This window comes from Eurosta solidaginis, chromosome 5 (genome assembly GCF_040869045.1).
Source record: "Eurosta solidaginis isolate ZX-2024a chromosome 5, ASM4086904v1, whole genome shotgun sequence".
Classification (NCBI taxonomy): domain Eukaryota; kingdom Metazoa; phylum Arthropoda; class Insecta; order Diptera; family Tephritidae; genus Eurosta; species Eurosta solidaginis.
The window spans coordinates 19,594,826-19,611,688 of record NC_090323.1 but is presented as its reverse complement, the minus strand read 5'-3'; the positions used below and the strand labels follow the sequence as shown (position 1 = coordinate 19,611,688).

The 16,863-nt window shown below is 38.7% G+C and overlaps 1 protein-coding gene across 11 annotated transcripts in view; it reads left to right on the top strand.

The window, feature by feature from the left end:
• The window catches only part of Mi-2 (chromodomain-helicase-DNA-binding protein Mi-2 homolog), a 116,782-nt gene that overhangs the window by 88,492 nt on the left and 11,427 nt on the right, over positions 1-16,863 (top strand). For all 11 annotated transcript variants that reach the window (XM_067788842.1, XM_067788834.1, XM_067788833.1 and 8 more), the window contains 3 exons: positions 479-728; positions 5,980-6,275; positions 11,224-16,462. In XM_067788842.1, the coding sequence (XP_067644943.1) occupies positions 479-728; positions 5,980-6,275; positions 11,224-16,462 (5,785 nt within the window). The remainder of the gene's footprint in view (positions 1-478; positions 729-5,979; positions 6,276-11,223; positions 16,463-16,863) is intronic.

Sequence of the window (16,863 nt, the reverse complement as noted above, 5' to 3'; positions counted from 1 at the left end):
GAATAAATAACTCCAATATTCAATAATGCAAAATGGTCTTTATTAGACTACTTTGAGAGTACTTCACAATAACACTTATACTTCACAACCAATAGCGTGCTTAAATCAAAACTGATTAGTCATGCCTCAGCTTGCGCTGCTTTTATACTCTCGGTTTCCTCGTTCACTAATTTCTCCTAAGGTCTAGTAATTTCGTGAACTTCATGCTTGGTTACCAACCATATACATGTATATTTGTAGTTTGTAGCCACATGCGTGTGTATATGTGAGTACTACTTCGGCTGATGATTACATGTGTTTATGAGTATCTCTCCGTTGCATTGTATGCATGTGTGTAAATGATGATTGATTTGTTTACGTACATACGTAGTGGCTGCTTAGTATCAGCTTAGTGCTGCTAATATTCGTCACAATATGTATAAACGCTATAAATATGTAGATGCATTTGTTAATTTGTTCACCTCAATTTCATCAATAGAACGACGAAGATGATGACTATGATCCCGATGACAATCGCAAAAAGAAAAAGGGTAAAAAACGTAAAACCAAAAAAGGTGAAGAAAAGGGACGTAAAAAGAAGAAGCGGAGGAAGAATGATAGTGACGAGGATAGTGATTTTATGCAGCATGATGAGGAAATTGATTATGGTAGTACAACCAAGCGTGGACGGAAGCGTAAAGAGGCTGCAGAAAAGGCTGCAACCAAGGAAAAGGAATCTACTTCGTCAGGTGAGTGCATGTATATAACACGTACTGTCTAGTGATATTAAGAACTCTATTTGTAAAAAAAAAAAAAAACAATAAGGGGACTCGTTTTGTTTTGCAAGGTGCCCGGATTGTTTTTTATTCTATGCAATACTACGAGAGCACCTCATTGCGGAGTAAGCAGTATCAAGCGTCAAAATATTGGCATAGAAAATAACAAAATGTCACGAAAAATTATGATAACAATTGCTACATTTTTTTTTTCGGGAGCGATATGAGAAGACTGCTAGGAATACCGTTGAACCGAGGTTGCATTTCCATGTCCTACATTTCGTTGCAAAAATATGCATATCTAGGTAGATTTAGGTAGCATAACAATTGTATACAATCTTTGCGTGTTTTTTGTTGTTGTGACTTTACAATGAAATAAGTTTCGAAGGTCGCAAAATATTTAAAAAATATCCTCGAAAAATCTATATGAGAAATTTTATAAAAAACTTGAGTATACTAAAACAATACTGTAACGATTTTCGGGGAAATTCCCCTTATTCCAAACCTTCTGCTCACATTCGAATCGCCAAACTGTTGAATAAATAACTCCAATATTCAATAATGCAAAATGGTCTTTATTAGACTACTTTGAGTGTACTTCACAACTAATTGCGTGTTTAAATCAAACTGCTTGCGCTGCTTTTATACTCTCGGTTTCCTCGTTCACCAATTTCTCCTAAGGTCTAGTAATTTCGTGAACTCCATTACCAACCATATACATGTATATTTGTAGTTTGTAGCTATATGCGTGTGTAATTGTGAGTACCACGTCGGCTGATGATGACATGCGTTTGTGAGTATCTCTCCGCTGCCTTGTATGCATGTGTGTAAATGATTATTGATTTGTTTACGTAGATATGAGTGGCTGCTTAGTATCGGCTTAGTGATGATAGTGTCGCTTAGGGATGCTAATATTCGTCACAATACAATAACGTAGGATACTCATATTGTGCAATATCTCTGCTAGCGCTAGTAGCCAAGACATTGAAGCCCCTTCCTTATTTCATCGCAACCTGCGACTTCTCAATCATCAGCATGGCTTCCGAAAATAACATAGCACCATCACCGAGCAATACACAGATACATTGTGGAATGAATCAAAAACGCCACCAAAGAAGAGTACTCGTAGCGCTAGCCTTTGATACAACCAATCGCCCCAGTGGACTGCAAATTATCTGTGTAGTAAACAGGTATCGGCGTATTTTATGAACGTAACATCAAATCCTGGAATAATGAAACAAGTGGTGCCACAGGGTTCTGTCCTATTCCCACTTTTGTTTAACTTTTACCTATAGGTAAAGGTCACTTCCCCACCAGAAGGAGTTACCATTGTATCCTACGCCGATGGCTGCACGATCATGGCAACAGGTCACCCATCCATCTATTAGCTATGCTATAAAATCAACGATTATCTCTCTAGTCTTTCCAGTCTCACTGACACGTATCACCTACCAAATCCTCGCGACCTTATTTACAGCATACACAAAGCCATTTTCGACCATATTGGACATCCCCGTCGATGGCAATACGCTACAGACTGGCTGAGCTCTATATTGGAGCATGAAAAGAGCCTCAGATACATCCAAAAAAAGGCGTTGGACTACTATATCAGGGACTGCCCGGGTGTACATTTTGATTGTCACTCCATAACTCGAGATAGAAAGAAGATAGAAAGATTGCCATGAAACTTTTAGGAAAGATACAGGAAGGAGAGATGATGGTTAGTTGATTTTGAAATCCCAAATCGGTTTAGCCATTCTTGAGTTATGATTTTTTTTTTAGAAAAATACTATATAAAAGAAAGTCGTGTTAGTTACACTACGCATAACTCAAGAACGGATGAACCAATTTGGCTGAAAATTGGTGGAGAGGTAGCTTATAACCAGGGAACGGACATACGATATTTTTTATCCCGTTCTGGCTAGAGTCTTGAGATCAAAACGTGGACCTGGGTAATCCTGCGATGTGTTTGTACAATATGGGTATCAAATGGAATCTGTTTATGAGTACTTTGATACTGAGTATTTTTCGTACCCCTGGGTGACTCGGATCTCGAGATATAGGCCAAAACGTGGACCCGGGCACCCCTAGAATGTGTTTATACAATATGGATATCAAATGAAAGCTGTTGCTGAGTTCTTTACTACAGAGTAGTTTTCATACCTATTGGTTACTAGGGTCTCGAGATATAGGCCAAAACGTGGACCCGGGCACCCCTAGAATGTGTTTATACAATATGGGTATCAAATGAAAGCTGTTGCTGAGTGCTTTACTACAAAGTAGTTTTCATACCTATTGGTGACTAGGGTCTCGAGATATAGGCCAAAACGTGGACCAGGGCACCCCTAGAATGTTTTTATACAATTGGATATCAAATGAAAGCTGTTGATGAGTGCTTTAGTACAGGGTAATTTTCATACCTATTGGTGACTAAGGTATCGAGATATAAGTTCAAAACGTGGACCCGGGCACCCCTAGAATGTGTTTATATTATATCAAATGAAAGCTGTTGATGAGTGCTTTAGTACAGTGTAGTTTTCGTACCTATTGGTGACTAGGGTCTCGAGATATAGGCCAAAATGTGGACCCGGGCACCCCTAAAATGTGTTTATACAAAATGGATATCAAATGAAAGCTGTTGATGAGTGCTTTAGAACAGGGTAATTTTCATATCCCTGGGTGACTAGGGTCTCGAGATAAAGGCCAAAATGTGGATCAGGGTAATACTAGGATGTGTTTTTACATTATGGGTATCAAATTGAAGCTGTTGATGTGTGCTTTAATGCAGAGTAATTTTATATCGCTGTGTGACTAGGGTCTCGAGATATAGGCCAAAACGTGGACCCGGATACCCCCAGAAGGTGTGTGTAATATGGATAGCAAATGAAAGCTGTTGATGTGTGCTTTAGTACAGAGTAATTTTTATATCGCTGAGTGACAAGGGTCTTTAGATATCAGATCTCAGATCAGATATCAGATATTAGATCAACCTGGCAAAACTGATAAATAAGCATGCGAAGCCGATATAAAGACATGAATTAATAATACCCACATACCGATATATGTACCTATGTACGTCCTATTCGATTTGCCTGAAATTTGGTGTATTAATTTGCCTGTATTAGTATTTACGATCCTTTTTTCCGGGAGCTAGACCAGAAACGGACTGGGACTGGGATTATGACCACCCTCTGGGACTGGGGCAATAAGAGATGAAGGAGAATGAGAAGAACTTGAGAGAAGAGAAAAGAGGGTAGGAGAAGGAGACTGAGAAGGAGATAGAGTGAGACGAAATAGAGATAGATGAATCGAAAAAGACGGAGGGAGGAGTGAATAAAAGATTAAGAAAAATATAAGAGGGGGATGCAGAGTTAGACGGAAAGAGCTTATTAAGATGTATGCAGATAGACCAAATTTAGGGCAGAATAACGTCTGCCTGGTCTGCTAGTTTATTTATATATGTAATACCACGAACAGTATCCCTGCCATGATTCCAAGGGCTTTTGATTTCGCCCTGCAGAACTTTTTCATTTTCTTCTACTTAATATGGTAGGTATCACACCCATTTTACAAAGTTTTTTCTAAAGTTATATTTTGCGTAAAAAAACCAATCCTATCACCATTTTTCATCCCTTTTTTCGTATTTGGTATAGAATTATGGAATTTTTTTAATTTTTCGAAATTTTCGATATCAAAAAAGTGAGCGTGCTCATAGTCGGATTTCGCCCATTTTTAATACCAAGATAAAGTGAGTTCAGATAAGTAGGTGAACTAAGTTTAGTAAAGATATCGATTTTTGGGCAAGTTATCGTGTTAACGGCCGAGCGGAAGGACAGACGGTGGACTGTGTATAAAAACTGGGCGCGGCTTCAACCGATTTCGCCCATTTTCACAGAAAAAGTTATCGTCATAGAATCTATGCCCCTACCAAATTTCACAAGGATTGGTTATTTTTTGTTCGACTTATGGCATTAAAAGTATTCTAGACAAATTAAACGAAAAAGGGAGGAGCCACGCCCATTTTGAAATTTTCTTTTATTTTTGTATTTTGTTGCACCACCGTGTTGTGATGGTAGCGTGCTCCGCCTACCACACCGTATGCCCTGGGTTCGCACCCCGGGAAAAGCAACATCAAAATTTTAGAAATAAGGTTTTTAAATTAGAAGAAAATTTTTCTAAGCGGGGTCGCCCCTCGGCAGTGTTTGGCAAGCGCTCCGGGTGTATTTCTGCCATGAAAAGCTCTCAGTGAAAACCCATCTGCCTTGCAGATGCCGTCCGAGTCGGCATAAAACATGTAGGTCCCGTCCGGCCAATTTGTAGGGAAAATCAAGAGAAGCACGACGCAAATTGGAAGAGAAGCTGGGCCTTAGATCTCTTCGGAGGTTATCGCGCCTTACATTTATTTTTATTTTTATATTAACATGATTAGAATGGAGGGAGAGATAGTGGAAGTGAGACCGGGAACAGCTTTACGAGTGGGAGAGATGGACAAGAATAAAAAAAGGAAAAAATTAAAAGATAATGTAATAGAGAGCGAAGAGGAGTAGCGAGGCTCATCTGTTAAATGTAGCCAACCCAACTTTCGGTCAACACAAGTCTAGTTTAGGTATACAAAGACGGCTAACTTAAAAAATCGTAAAAAATTTCACTTTTACCATTGAAGTATTTTAGTTAGATACATATGTACATTAGGGTGGGTCGATTTGTATGGACGAAAGTTAACCGATATCGCGCCATAGATTTTTCGATAGGATTTGGGGTCAGGAAAGAAAGTTCCACTACGCATACTCAAAAAATCATTTTCGAGCCTGCGAAATTTCATTTTTTTTTTTACTTTTTTTAGACTGCTTTTTAAGGTTTTTTTCATGACCTACTAAAAAATGTTCCTATGTATGCGCTGTCCAACCCAAAAATGTCCGCTAAAAACGTTGTCGATAACAGTTTTTTGAATAAAAAAAAAATATTACAATCAAATGAAAGTTTTTTGAGTAGGTCATGAAATAACGTTAAAAATCAAATTAAAAAAATGAAATTTCGCAGGCTCGAAAATAATTTTTTTTGGTATGCGAGGTGGAACTTTTTTTCCTGAGCCCAAATCCTATCGAAAATTTGATGGCGCGATATCGGTTAATAAATCGACCGAGGCTAATGTACATATATAAATTATTCAAAAAAAAAATCTATATCTTATTGCATAATTATCTATTTTTTTTTATTTTGAAAGGTATGCCATCAGTGGAAGACGTTTGTTCGGCATTCAATGTGACCGATGTTGAGATTGATTACAGCGAAACGGATATGCAAAACTTAATATCGTATAAACTATTTACACAACACGTACGTCCCATTTTACAAAAGGAAAATCCAAAAATACCAGCTCCTAAGCTAATGATGTTGGTAGCTGCTAAATGGCGTGAATTTTGCGAAGTAAATCCAAATTTGCAATCGGAGCAGGGACGTAGTACGGGTGGTGAAGAAGCTGAAGAGCCAAGATCATCACGTTCTTCGCGTAATGAAAAGGTAATTTTATTTATTTTCTTTGCAGCTTTAAAATGTAGTATAAAAAATATTCGGCTTTGTTGATGTTGAAATCAAAAAGGAAGCCAATAAGTATTTATGTCATATATTCTAACGTTTGCCGTCATGATTCAATTACTAGGGGTTTGTTCTTCAATGAAGACAGAGCTTTAACACTCCCAAATTGAAAAATCTAGACGGATTGCTTTTGTGAAGTAAGTAAAACGGGTAACCATTCAATCCCCTTTAGCGAAAATTGTAGTAGAAAAGTACCTTTAGTAGTATATTAGTAGTGAAAATAAATTTTTAAATGCCAACAGGTTTTGGAGGAAATAATTCATTTTCTACTAAATATTTCGTGAATTGATAAAGAGCTATGTTGGTTTAGAATTTTATTCAAAAATACACTATATCAAAATTTGTTTCAAAAACTCCCTATATGAGCCTAAATTCAATGCATTTTGGGAGTTGATGAAAAGCATTCTGAGATAGGGCGTTCTTCAATCCAACTCTAATATAGGGCGTTTTTGTGACAAATCCTGAAATGGGAAATTTTTTAAGAATATTTTGAGATAGGACTATTTTGAACAGGCAGCCGACATGGGGTGATACTCTACTCAGCAGCTGCAATTAACTAACACCAAAAAAAATAAAAGAAAATGGCTTATTTCCTTAGAACTTTATTCCGGCCTTTACTTTGACAGAAGAGTTAAGCTTTTGTGCGGAACTGCTATACAGGGAGTATTCACCTTTTTATTCTGAAATTTGGGAAAGCACTTTTACGTTAAGTATTCATGGAAGTGTTCCGGATAAACCGTGAATTTAGAATATTCGGAACATTTTCGTTTGGCACTACTTCACAAGGTCCGAATATACATACTACTCCAAATATAAACGGATTCCCCAAATTCTTAAATGGAAACGAATGTTCCGAACATACGGAATGAATAAGTTAACATGCTCAATATACTCATATTTCGTTATCGCATCTCCATTATTTACTAATTTCGTGAATCGATTTACTAGTCGAGTTTTTGACGTTGGACGATGAATTTTAAATTGGTTTAGGTTTCGTATGTTCATAGGTTTACGAAAGTGCACGATTCCTTGGTGTCCGTACTTTTCATAAAACCTATGTACAGCCACACGAATAGTACATGGCATAGTTAATAAATTCATCATAAAATTAAAATAAATGTTATAAGGAATTATGCAGTTCAGTACTTATCGGGTATTTGTAAACTGGTTGCTTTCTATTTCTACTACTAATATTTTTCGAAAAATCGCAAAGAAACAACACAGTTAAGGGATGTCAATTCGATTTGGTAGCAAAATGGCTGCAATTGTCAAAAAATTTGTCAGTCGAGCAAACCTCTTGTGCTTGAATCATGGTTTGCCGTCTTAATAAGATTTTTAAATCAAAAGCAGAACTTAATACTAGGGCTGTGCCTTTACTCGATTACACGGCCGATAAAATTTGAAACAAACCAAAACACAGAAACGAGCTAATACTTTTTAGAAAGGTTTTTGGTTCACTGAATTTGAATACCGAACACCAGATTTTCCAATTTGGTTATCGGTTTCGAGATATTCTTACATTAATATCACATTTACACTGCATCGAGCAATTCCTCAAACAAATCGCATACACGAATTGACTAATTTCATCGCATTCGGCCTGCAAATGTATCTCTGATCCACACACGCTTTTGACATTTTCTTACCAAGACAAACTCGGCAAGAACACAAAGGACTTAACATAATCTTATTGCTTTAGCAGAGTTATAAATATCGCTTTCCACTAGTTTTTTAAAGCCAAACTGACAATTCTACCAGAAACTGCTTTGTTGTAGTTTTGACATTTTTTTGTTTTATTAAATTATTACTTCAGTCTATTTGTTTGCGAAGGATTGGTGGTGTACTCATAGTCGAGTCTTTCAGGGAAGGTAAAACGCATTGCTAATGAGCCCCTAATTTAGGTGTACGTGATCGATTTCGCAATAACCAAGACAAATGCTCGTTATCACAAATCTGGGATTGTGCCAGGATTGTGCATGCATGGGTAATATGGAACTGTCCACACCTCGTGAATCCACATCCACAATGTCTCGCCTTAAATGTCATTTAAAATTTGTGGTAAATTTTCGAATCGGCTACACGGAAATGGCAGATTAGTAAGATTAACGATTTAAAAACTACTCTTATCGAAGAAAGGCATAAGATACCACGCGTAGCCGCTCAAAAACTAATTGCATCTATGGAAAATCATCTTAAAGGTGTTATTTAACAAAAAGGTGGTCATACGAGGTACTAAACTAAATAACAAAGTAATTTTTCCTAAGGCAGGGCGCAGTGCAAGAAATAAGCTGTGGTTAATCGATTTATATTTGGTTTTGAATGCAATCATTGATCTTGTATACATGATCATTTTTGGAAGCTAAGATTGCTCGTTCGCATAGCCAAAAACAAAATATAAATTTAAAGTTCTGAAATATGTAAAACCTTCGTCTTGATCGAAGTAAGCTATAGCCAAAATTTGGTGATGATTGAAGTGTTGCAAATACGTTTCCATATGGAACACACACACAGAATTATAGAAGATGTAGATAGACTGAAGCTAACAAATTTTTTTAACGGCGGCAGATTACTAAACGTCCAAAAGGAATAACAGCCAAACTCAAGAATGCAGTCAAACTTTAGGTGTTAAAATAACCTAAGTTTATACGGCAGCCATAGTTCTGAAAAATCCCATTTGTGGGGAAGGTGCCACGCCCCTTTTTCCCAATTCCACATTTTACTGGAGGTGTTAGGACTTGACGTCTTATAGATCCTTACCAATTTTCATTATCCTACCATCACTGCATCCAGAGATATGTAGTATGATATATTCCACTTATATGGGAGGTGCCACGCCCCCTTTTTCCTAATTCCACATTTTCTTGGTGGTGCTAGGGATTGACCTCATATAACTCCTTACTGAATTTCAATATTCTGGCATGAATACCTTCAGAATTATGCAGTACTAAAGATTCCATTGGTATGGGAGGTGCCACGCCCCCTTTATATATCGAAATTATTTCTAGCCTAAAACCTCCATGTTGATCGAAGGAACCTATAGCCAAAATTTGGCGATATTGAACGTTTTTCGTTTCCACAGCGAACACACACACAGAATTTGTTTTTTATATATGTGACCCGGCCTATGAAAAGGTGGCTTATGACTCAAAAAAGAAATTGCGAGAAACAGCTGTTAAAGATAAACAATGTACATATTTCTTCAGTTTCTTAGTAGTTTTTTTTTTTTAGTCAAAAGCCACCTTATCATAGGCCGGGTCACATATATAGATTAGCACAATTGTGTAAACAAACATGAAAATTAAGTATTTGTTCAAATAAAAGCCCATTTTTATTAAAATTGTGCTTTTTTGAATTTTTTTGACACCGTCACTAGTTTCCTTTCTATGTATATAGCTGAACAGTTTTGTTCTGTAGCTGCACGAAATAAGCTGTGAGCCATTGTAAGTGACGCTCTGCGTGAAAAGGTCCCTTACGCGAATGCCGTTGATTTTACACGGCGAGCAGATATAGTAGGTCGTGTATGCTACCTTTCGACTTTTATTGCACATAACTCAATATGTAATAAAGATATCGAGCTTCTAGAGCATACCAGCATTGATTTTTTGACCGAAGTAGCACTTTAGGCGCCGTCAGTGAGGTGAAACCTTCCTTACACACCATGTCGGCTGACCAAATCGGACCACACATACGATTTTTTTCAATATCTCGATCCTTGCGCCACCTAGCGGCGATTTTTCTGCATAGATCTCTTTCTATTATTGTATGTATTATGTGTTCCATATATGAACCAAATCGGACCATAAATACGATTTTTTGAAATATTTCGATCCATGCGCCACCTATCGGAGTTTTTTTCTTATTATTGCATTGTCATCGGGTTCTGAACTATGTTGCAAGTTTCAAGCTTGTAGCTTATCGGGAAGTTACTTAAATTTCAATTACAAAATTAGTGCCGACCAGCCCACCCAAGCCGGCCTGTCAAGTCAAGCTAAATAAAACCGTTTAATAAAATTAATTATATCGCATTTATATTTCATTTATGTTATGTTATTCGCCATCCTATTTAAACTAGATACGCATAGCTTCTACCCTGCTAACACTTCCGATTCCGGCTTCGGTAAACTCACAAACGGCAAAATATATATCAAGTTTATTTTAGTCTTAGCAGTGGTTTTACGTTTCCAAATTAATAATCTTAAGGTATCTTTATGGTCCCATAATTTGTTTCTCAAGAAGCATTATATTACAAGCCAGAACGTCCGAACACTTAGAAAATTTTCTATCGTTTCCTTCTAAATTTGTTTTAAACATATTTTCTAACATCTGAGTGCATTGTGGATAAGACAAGTGTGATAACTTCTGCATAGACGTCAAAATTACAAATAGAATGGATCACCTGATTTTCAAAGTGACTATCGTGCTCTCATCCTGTATCTCTTTCTATCACCCGCTGAAGATAGACGACCGTATGCGCCGCCATATTGAACATGCTGTCAAAATGCCAAAAAGTAGCCATCTTGGACATCCTGTCAAGCAGTTGACGTATAAGATATAACACTTATTTTATCCACAATGTCTGAGTGGTGAAGTTGGAAAAGTAATTTTGCAAGCATTTTGTACAATTATAATAAAATCTGAACATAAAATTCAGGGCTTACTACCAAAAGAAAAAACGGAACGTTCGAACAGGTTTAACTCGATTATTGACCAACAAAAAACATAGCTAAGATATTAGGGGGTATCTAGGAACTATATTGGACAGGAAGCTGCAATTTCTTGCTTTAAACCGAACTTAGACTTCTTTGAATGGTTATTGTTCTAAAATGAATGTATTTTGTAATTTTTTATTTTTTTGTATTCTACTTTTCAAAAGCCTGATGATATTTACGAGGAAGAGGAAGAGGAGGAAGACGAGGAAGAAGAAAAGGAAATATCACGTTCGCGCCGTAAACGTGGCGGTCGTTCTGGTAGCAAAAAGGGTCGACGTCCTGGCAAAGTACCAACACTAAAAATTAAATTTGGTAAACGTAAACGTGGCAGCTCCGATGAAGATCAAGATGCTAGTGGTGGTTCTGAGCGCGATTCTGACTTGGAATTCGAGAAGATGTTGCAAAAATCCGATGATAGTGCCGATGAGAAAGAGGCTGCTGCATCCGCTGATAAAGTTGAGCCACCTACCGAGGATGATAATACGCCAATTGTACGTAAAAAAGCCAAAACCAAGATTGGCAACAAATTCAAGAAGAAGAAGAAGTTGAAGACCACTAGTCGCTTTCCCGATGGCGAAGAGGGTGAGCACGAACATCAAGACTATTGTGAGGTATGTCAACAGGGTGGTGAAATTATACTATGCGATACATGTCCGCGCGCATATCATTTAGTTTGTTTGGAACCGGAATTGGACGAAGCTCCTGAAGGAAAGTGGTCGTGTCCGCATTGTGAGGCTGATGGTGGCGCTGCCGAAGAGGAAGATGACGATGAACATCAGGAATTTTGTCGTCTATGCAAAGATGGTGGCGAATTATTGTGCTGTGATTCATGTCCATCAGCCTATCATACCTTCTGTTTGAATCCACCACTTGATACCATACCAGATGGTGATTGGCGTTGTCCACGTTGTAGTTGTCCCCCATTAGCGGGTAAAGCCGAAAAAATTATTACCTGGCGTTGGGTTGAATCAAATGAGCCGTCAACTTCAAAAAAATCTCAATCACGAATGCGTGAGTATTTCGTAAAATGGCATAATATGTCGTATTGGCATTGCGAATGGGTATCTGAACTACAAATGGATGTACATCATCCACTAATGATACGTTCATATCTACGTAAATATGATATGGAGGAACCACCCAAATTCGAGGAGTCGCTGGACGAAGCAGATTCACGTTATCAACGTTTACAACGTCACAAGGCCAAAGGTGGCATACAAGCTGATGAAGAGGATGAAGATTATAAAAGGGATTTAGAGGAACGTTTTTATCGCAATGGCGTCAAACCAGAATGGTTGATTGTACAACGCGTTATTAATCATCGTACAACACGTGATGGCACCACAATGTATTTAGTGAAATGGCGCGATTTAGCTTACGACAAATCGACATGGGAAGATGAAACTGATGATATACCTGGACTTAAGGCGGCTATTGACTATTATCAAGATTTACGTATTGCGTGCACATCTGAGTCGACTACATCACGTGTGGGTAAGAAGGGCAAAAAAGGACGCCGTTCAAAAGTGAAGGAAATTGAAGATGAGGAACGTGTACAACAACAACGCTTTACGCCACCACCCGATAAACCGACCACCGATTTGAAAAAGAAATATGAAGGTCAACCACAATTTTTAGATGAAACTGGCATGCAATTGCATCCATATCAAATTGAGGGTATCAATTGGTTACGTTATTCATGGGGACAAGGTATCGATACCATACTTGCCGATGAGATGGGTCTCGGTAAGACTATACAAACAGTCACTTTCTTATATTCACTATATAAAGAAGGTCATTGTAAAGGACCATTCTTGGTCGCTGTACCGCTCTCAACCATTATCAATTGGGAACGTGAATTTGAATTATGGGCACCAGATTTCTATTGCATCACATATGTAGGCGATAAAGATTCGCGTGCTGTTATACGTGAGAATGAATTGAGCTTTGAAGAGGGCGCCATACGCGGTGGTAGAGTATCACGTTTACGCACCAATCAATTCAAATTTAATGTGCTTCTAACCAGTTATGAATTAATTTCAATGGATGCTGCCTGTTTGGGCTCAATTGATTGGGCCGTATTGGTGGTGGATGAGGCGCATCGGTTAAAGAGTAATCAGAGCAAATTCTTTCGCATATTAAATAGTTACAATATTGCATATCGTATGCTCCTTACCGGTACACCATTGCAAAATAATTTGGAAGAACTATTTCATTTATTGAATTTCTTAAGTCGTGATAAATTTAGCGATTTGAATGCTTTCCAAAATGAATTTGCCGATGTTGCAAAAGAGGAGCAAGTCAAACGTTTACATGAAATGTTAGGACCACATATGTTGCGTCGCCTTAAAGCAGATGTCTTGAAGAATATGCCCTCGAAATCAGAGTTTATTGTGCGCGTTGAACTTTCAGCTATGCAAAAGAAATACTACAAATTTATACTGACCAAAAATTATGAAGCGCTCAATGCAAAAAGTGGCGGTAATTCATGCTCGCTCATTAATGTTATGATGGATTTGAAAAAATGTTGTAATCATCCATATTTATTTCCATCGGCTGCCGAGGAGGCGCCAACCAGTGCTGGTGGCATGTATGAATTAAATTCGCTGACAAAAGCTGCTGGCAAATTAGTGTTGCTATCGAAGATGCTTAAACAGCTAAAGGACCAAGGTCATCGCGTACTAATCTTCTCACAAATGACAAAAATGTTAGATATATTAGAGGACTTCCTCGAGGGCGAGGGTTATAAATATGAGCGTATTGATGGTGGCATTACTGGTACCTTACGGCAGGAGGCAATTGATCGTTTCAATGCGCCTGGAGCACAACAATTCGTTTTCCTACTCAGTACAAAAGCTGGTGGTTTGGGTATTAATTTAGCTACAGCTGATACTGTTATCATATATGATTCTGATTGGAATCCGCACAATGATATACAAGCATTTTCGCGTGCGCATCGCATTGGGCAGGCAAATAAGGTGATGATTTATCGTTTTGTTACGCGTAATTCTGTGGAGGAACGTGTTACACAAGTGGCAAAACGTAAGATGATGTTAACACATTTGGTGGTGCGTCCTGGTATGGGTGGTAAGGGCGCAAATTTTACTAAACAAGAATTGGATGATATTTTACGTTTTGGTACGGAAGAGCTCTTCAAAATGGACGAGAAAGAAGAAGCTATACATTATGATGATAAAGCGGTTGCAGAATTGCTTGATCGCTCAAATCGTGGTATTGAGGAGAAGGAATCATGGGCAAATGAGTATTTATCCTCATTCAAGGTGGCTTCATATGCTACTAAAGAAGAGGATGAGGAGGAGGAAACTGAAATTATTAAACAAGATGCAGAAAACTCTGATCCCGCTTACTGGGTGAAATTGTTACGTCACCATTACGAGCAACACCAGGAAGATGTTAGCCGCACATTAGGTAAAGGTAAACGTGTACGTAAACAAGTTAATTATACAGATGGTGGCGTAGTGGCTGCCGATACGCCACGTGATGATGGCAATTGGCAGGATAATGCGTCTGAATATAATTCCGATTATTCCGCTGGCTCCGATGAAGATGGCGCTGATGATGATTTCGATGATCAAAATGGTGCTGGTGGTGGTGCTGAAGGCCGTAAAGTGAAGCGACGTGTTGAGCGACGCGACGATCGTCCATTGCCGCCATTGTTGGCGCGCGTTGGTGGCAACATTGAAGTATTGGGGTTCAATGCACGACAACGCAAGAGTTTCCTCAATGCCATCATGCGGTTTGGCATGCCACCGCAAGATGCATTTAATTCGCAATGGCTGGTACGTGACTTGCGTGGTAAATCTGAGCGAAATTTTAAAGCATACGTATCACTCTTTATGCGTCATCTTTGCGAGCCTGGTGCTGATAATGCTGAAGCATTCGCCGATGGCGTGCCGCGTGAAGGTCTGTCGCGTCAACATGTGTTGACGCGCATTGGCGTTATGTCGCTGATACGCAAGAAAGTGCAGGAATTTGAACACATTAATGGCTATTACAGCATGCCTGAGTTGATACTGAAGCCATGCGAGCCGATACGCGGACAATTGGGTGGCATACCACCAAAAGTGGGTGGTGAAGGACAAGCGAGCGCTGCAGGTGCGAATGAAGGCGAAACATCTAAGTTAGCAAATGAAGACAAAAGCGCTACGACAAGCACCAGCGCTACACCAGCTACGAGTGCTGCACCCAGTCCAGCACCAGCCTCGGAAAAAGGTGAAGATAAGTTGGGTGCTGGTGCAAGCGATGATATCAAAAAAGAAGGTACACGTTCAAGCGTCGATAAGGAAAAGAAGCCTCAATTGGATAGTGAGACAAAAGATAAACAGAAAACCGACGTTACAACAACCGGTGGTGATGTCAAATCGGAAAAGAGCGTTGATAAAGATAAATCTACTGCTGGTGAGATTGACAACAAAGATGTCAAAATGGAAACTTGCGACAGCAGTGAATTGAAGAAGGAAGCTAGCGATATTGCTGCTACTACAAAGGACACTAAAGAAGAAAAGGGCAGTAAAGCTATAAAGGAAGAAGGTAAATCAGAACAGAAACCAAAAGATGAGCCAAATACAACTGTTGTCGAGGACGATGATGATGACGTAATGATTGTGAAAGAAGATGGTGAATTGGAGAAGCCCTCAACATCAGCCAACACATCGAGTGGCTCAATTGGCAGTGGCGGCGACAGTGCCACTAATAACGCTAAAGAACAAAAACCCAAAATCGAAGAGAGCCTCGAAGTTTTGAAGCGGAAATTTATGTTCAACATAGCCGATGGTGGCTTCACCGAATTGCACACGCTTTGGTTGAATGAAGAAAAGGCGGCCGTGCCTGGACGCGAATATGAAATTTGGCATCGTCGTCATGATTATTGGTTGTTGGCGGGCATTGTTACTCACGGCTATGGTCGTTGGCAAGATATACAAAATGATATACGTTTTGCCATTATAAATGAACCATTCAAAATGGATGTAGGCAAGGGTAATTTCTTAGAAATTAAAAATAAATTTTTAGCACGTCGCTTCAAATTACTCGAACAAGCTTTAGTTATTGAAGAGCAATTAAGACGTGCAGCATTCCTTAATTTGGCCCAAGATCCAAATCATCCGGCAATGTCTTTGAATGCACGTTTTGCCGAAGTTGAATGTCTCGCCGAATCACATCAACATTTGAGTAAAGAATCTTTGGCTGGTAATAAACCAGCAAATGCTGTGCTACACAAAGTACTCAACCAGCTGGAGGAGTTGTTGTCCGATATGAAGAGTGACGTATCCCGTTTGCCGGCTACATTGGCGCGCATACCACCTGTAGCGCAACGTTTACAAATGTCAGAGCGTTCGATTCTTTCACGTTTGGCTGCTACTGCGGGAAATTCTTCAAATGCAGGTAAGTGGAAAGTGTTTTTATTTTTATTTTATTTTCTTTTTCAAGTGTAGCATCTTACGAGATTGCGGTAGTACCTAAACTAAAAGTTATAGATAAAAAAAAAAAAACAAATAACAGCAAAAATTCAAACTAGATTTGGCCTAATCTAAATTGGAAAAATGTATACAAGAGGATAATATACCTTACCATATAATTATTCTATATATATATATTCTTACCATATATGTAACACGGTCTATGAAAAGGTGGCTTATGGCTCAAAAAAGAAATTCCGAGAAACAGCTGTTTTTTTTGTCATAAGCCACCTTTTCATAGACCGGGTCACATATATTATTCTTTTAAATGACCCTCGCCCCCCCCCCCCCCCCCCCCCCCCCGCCCCCTCAAACATTTTGGAGCTC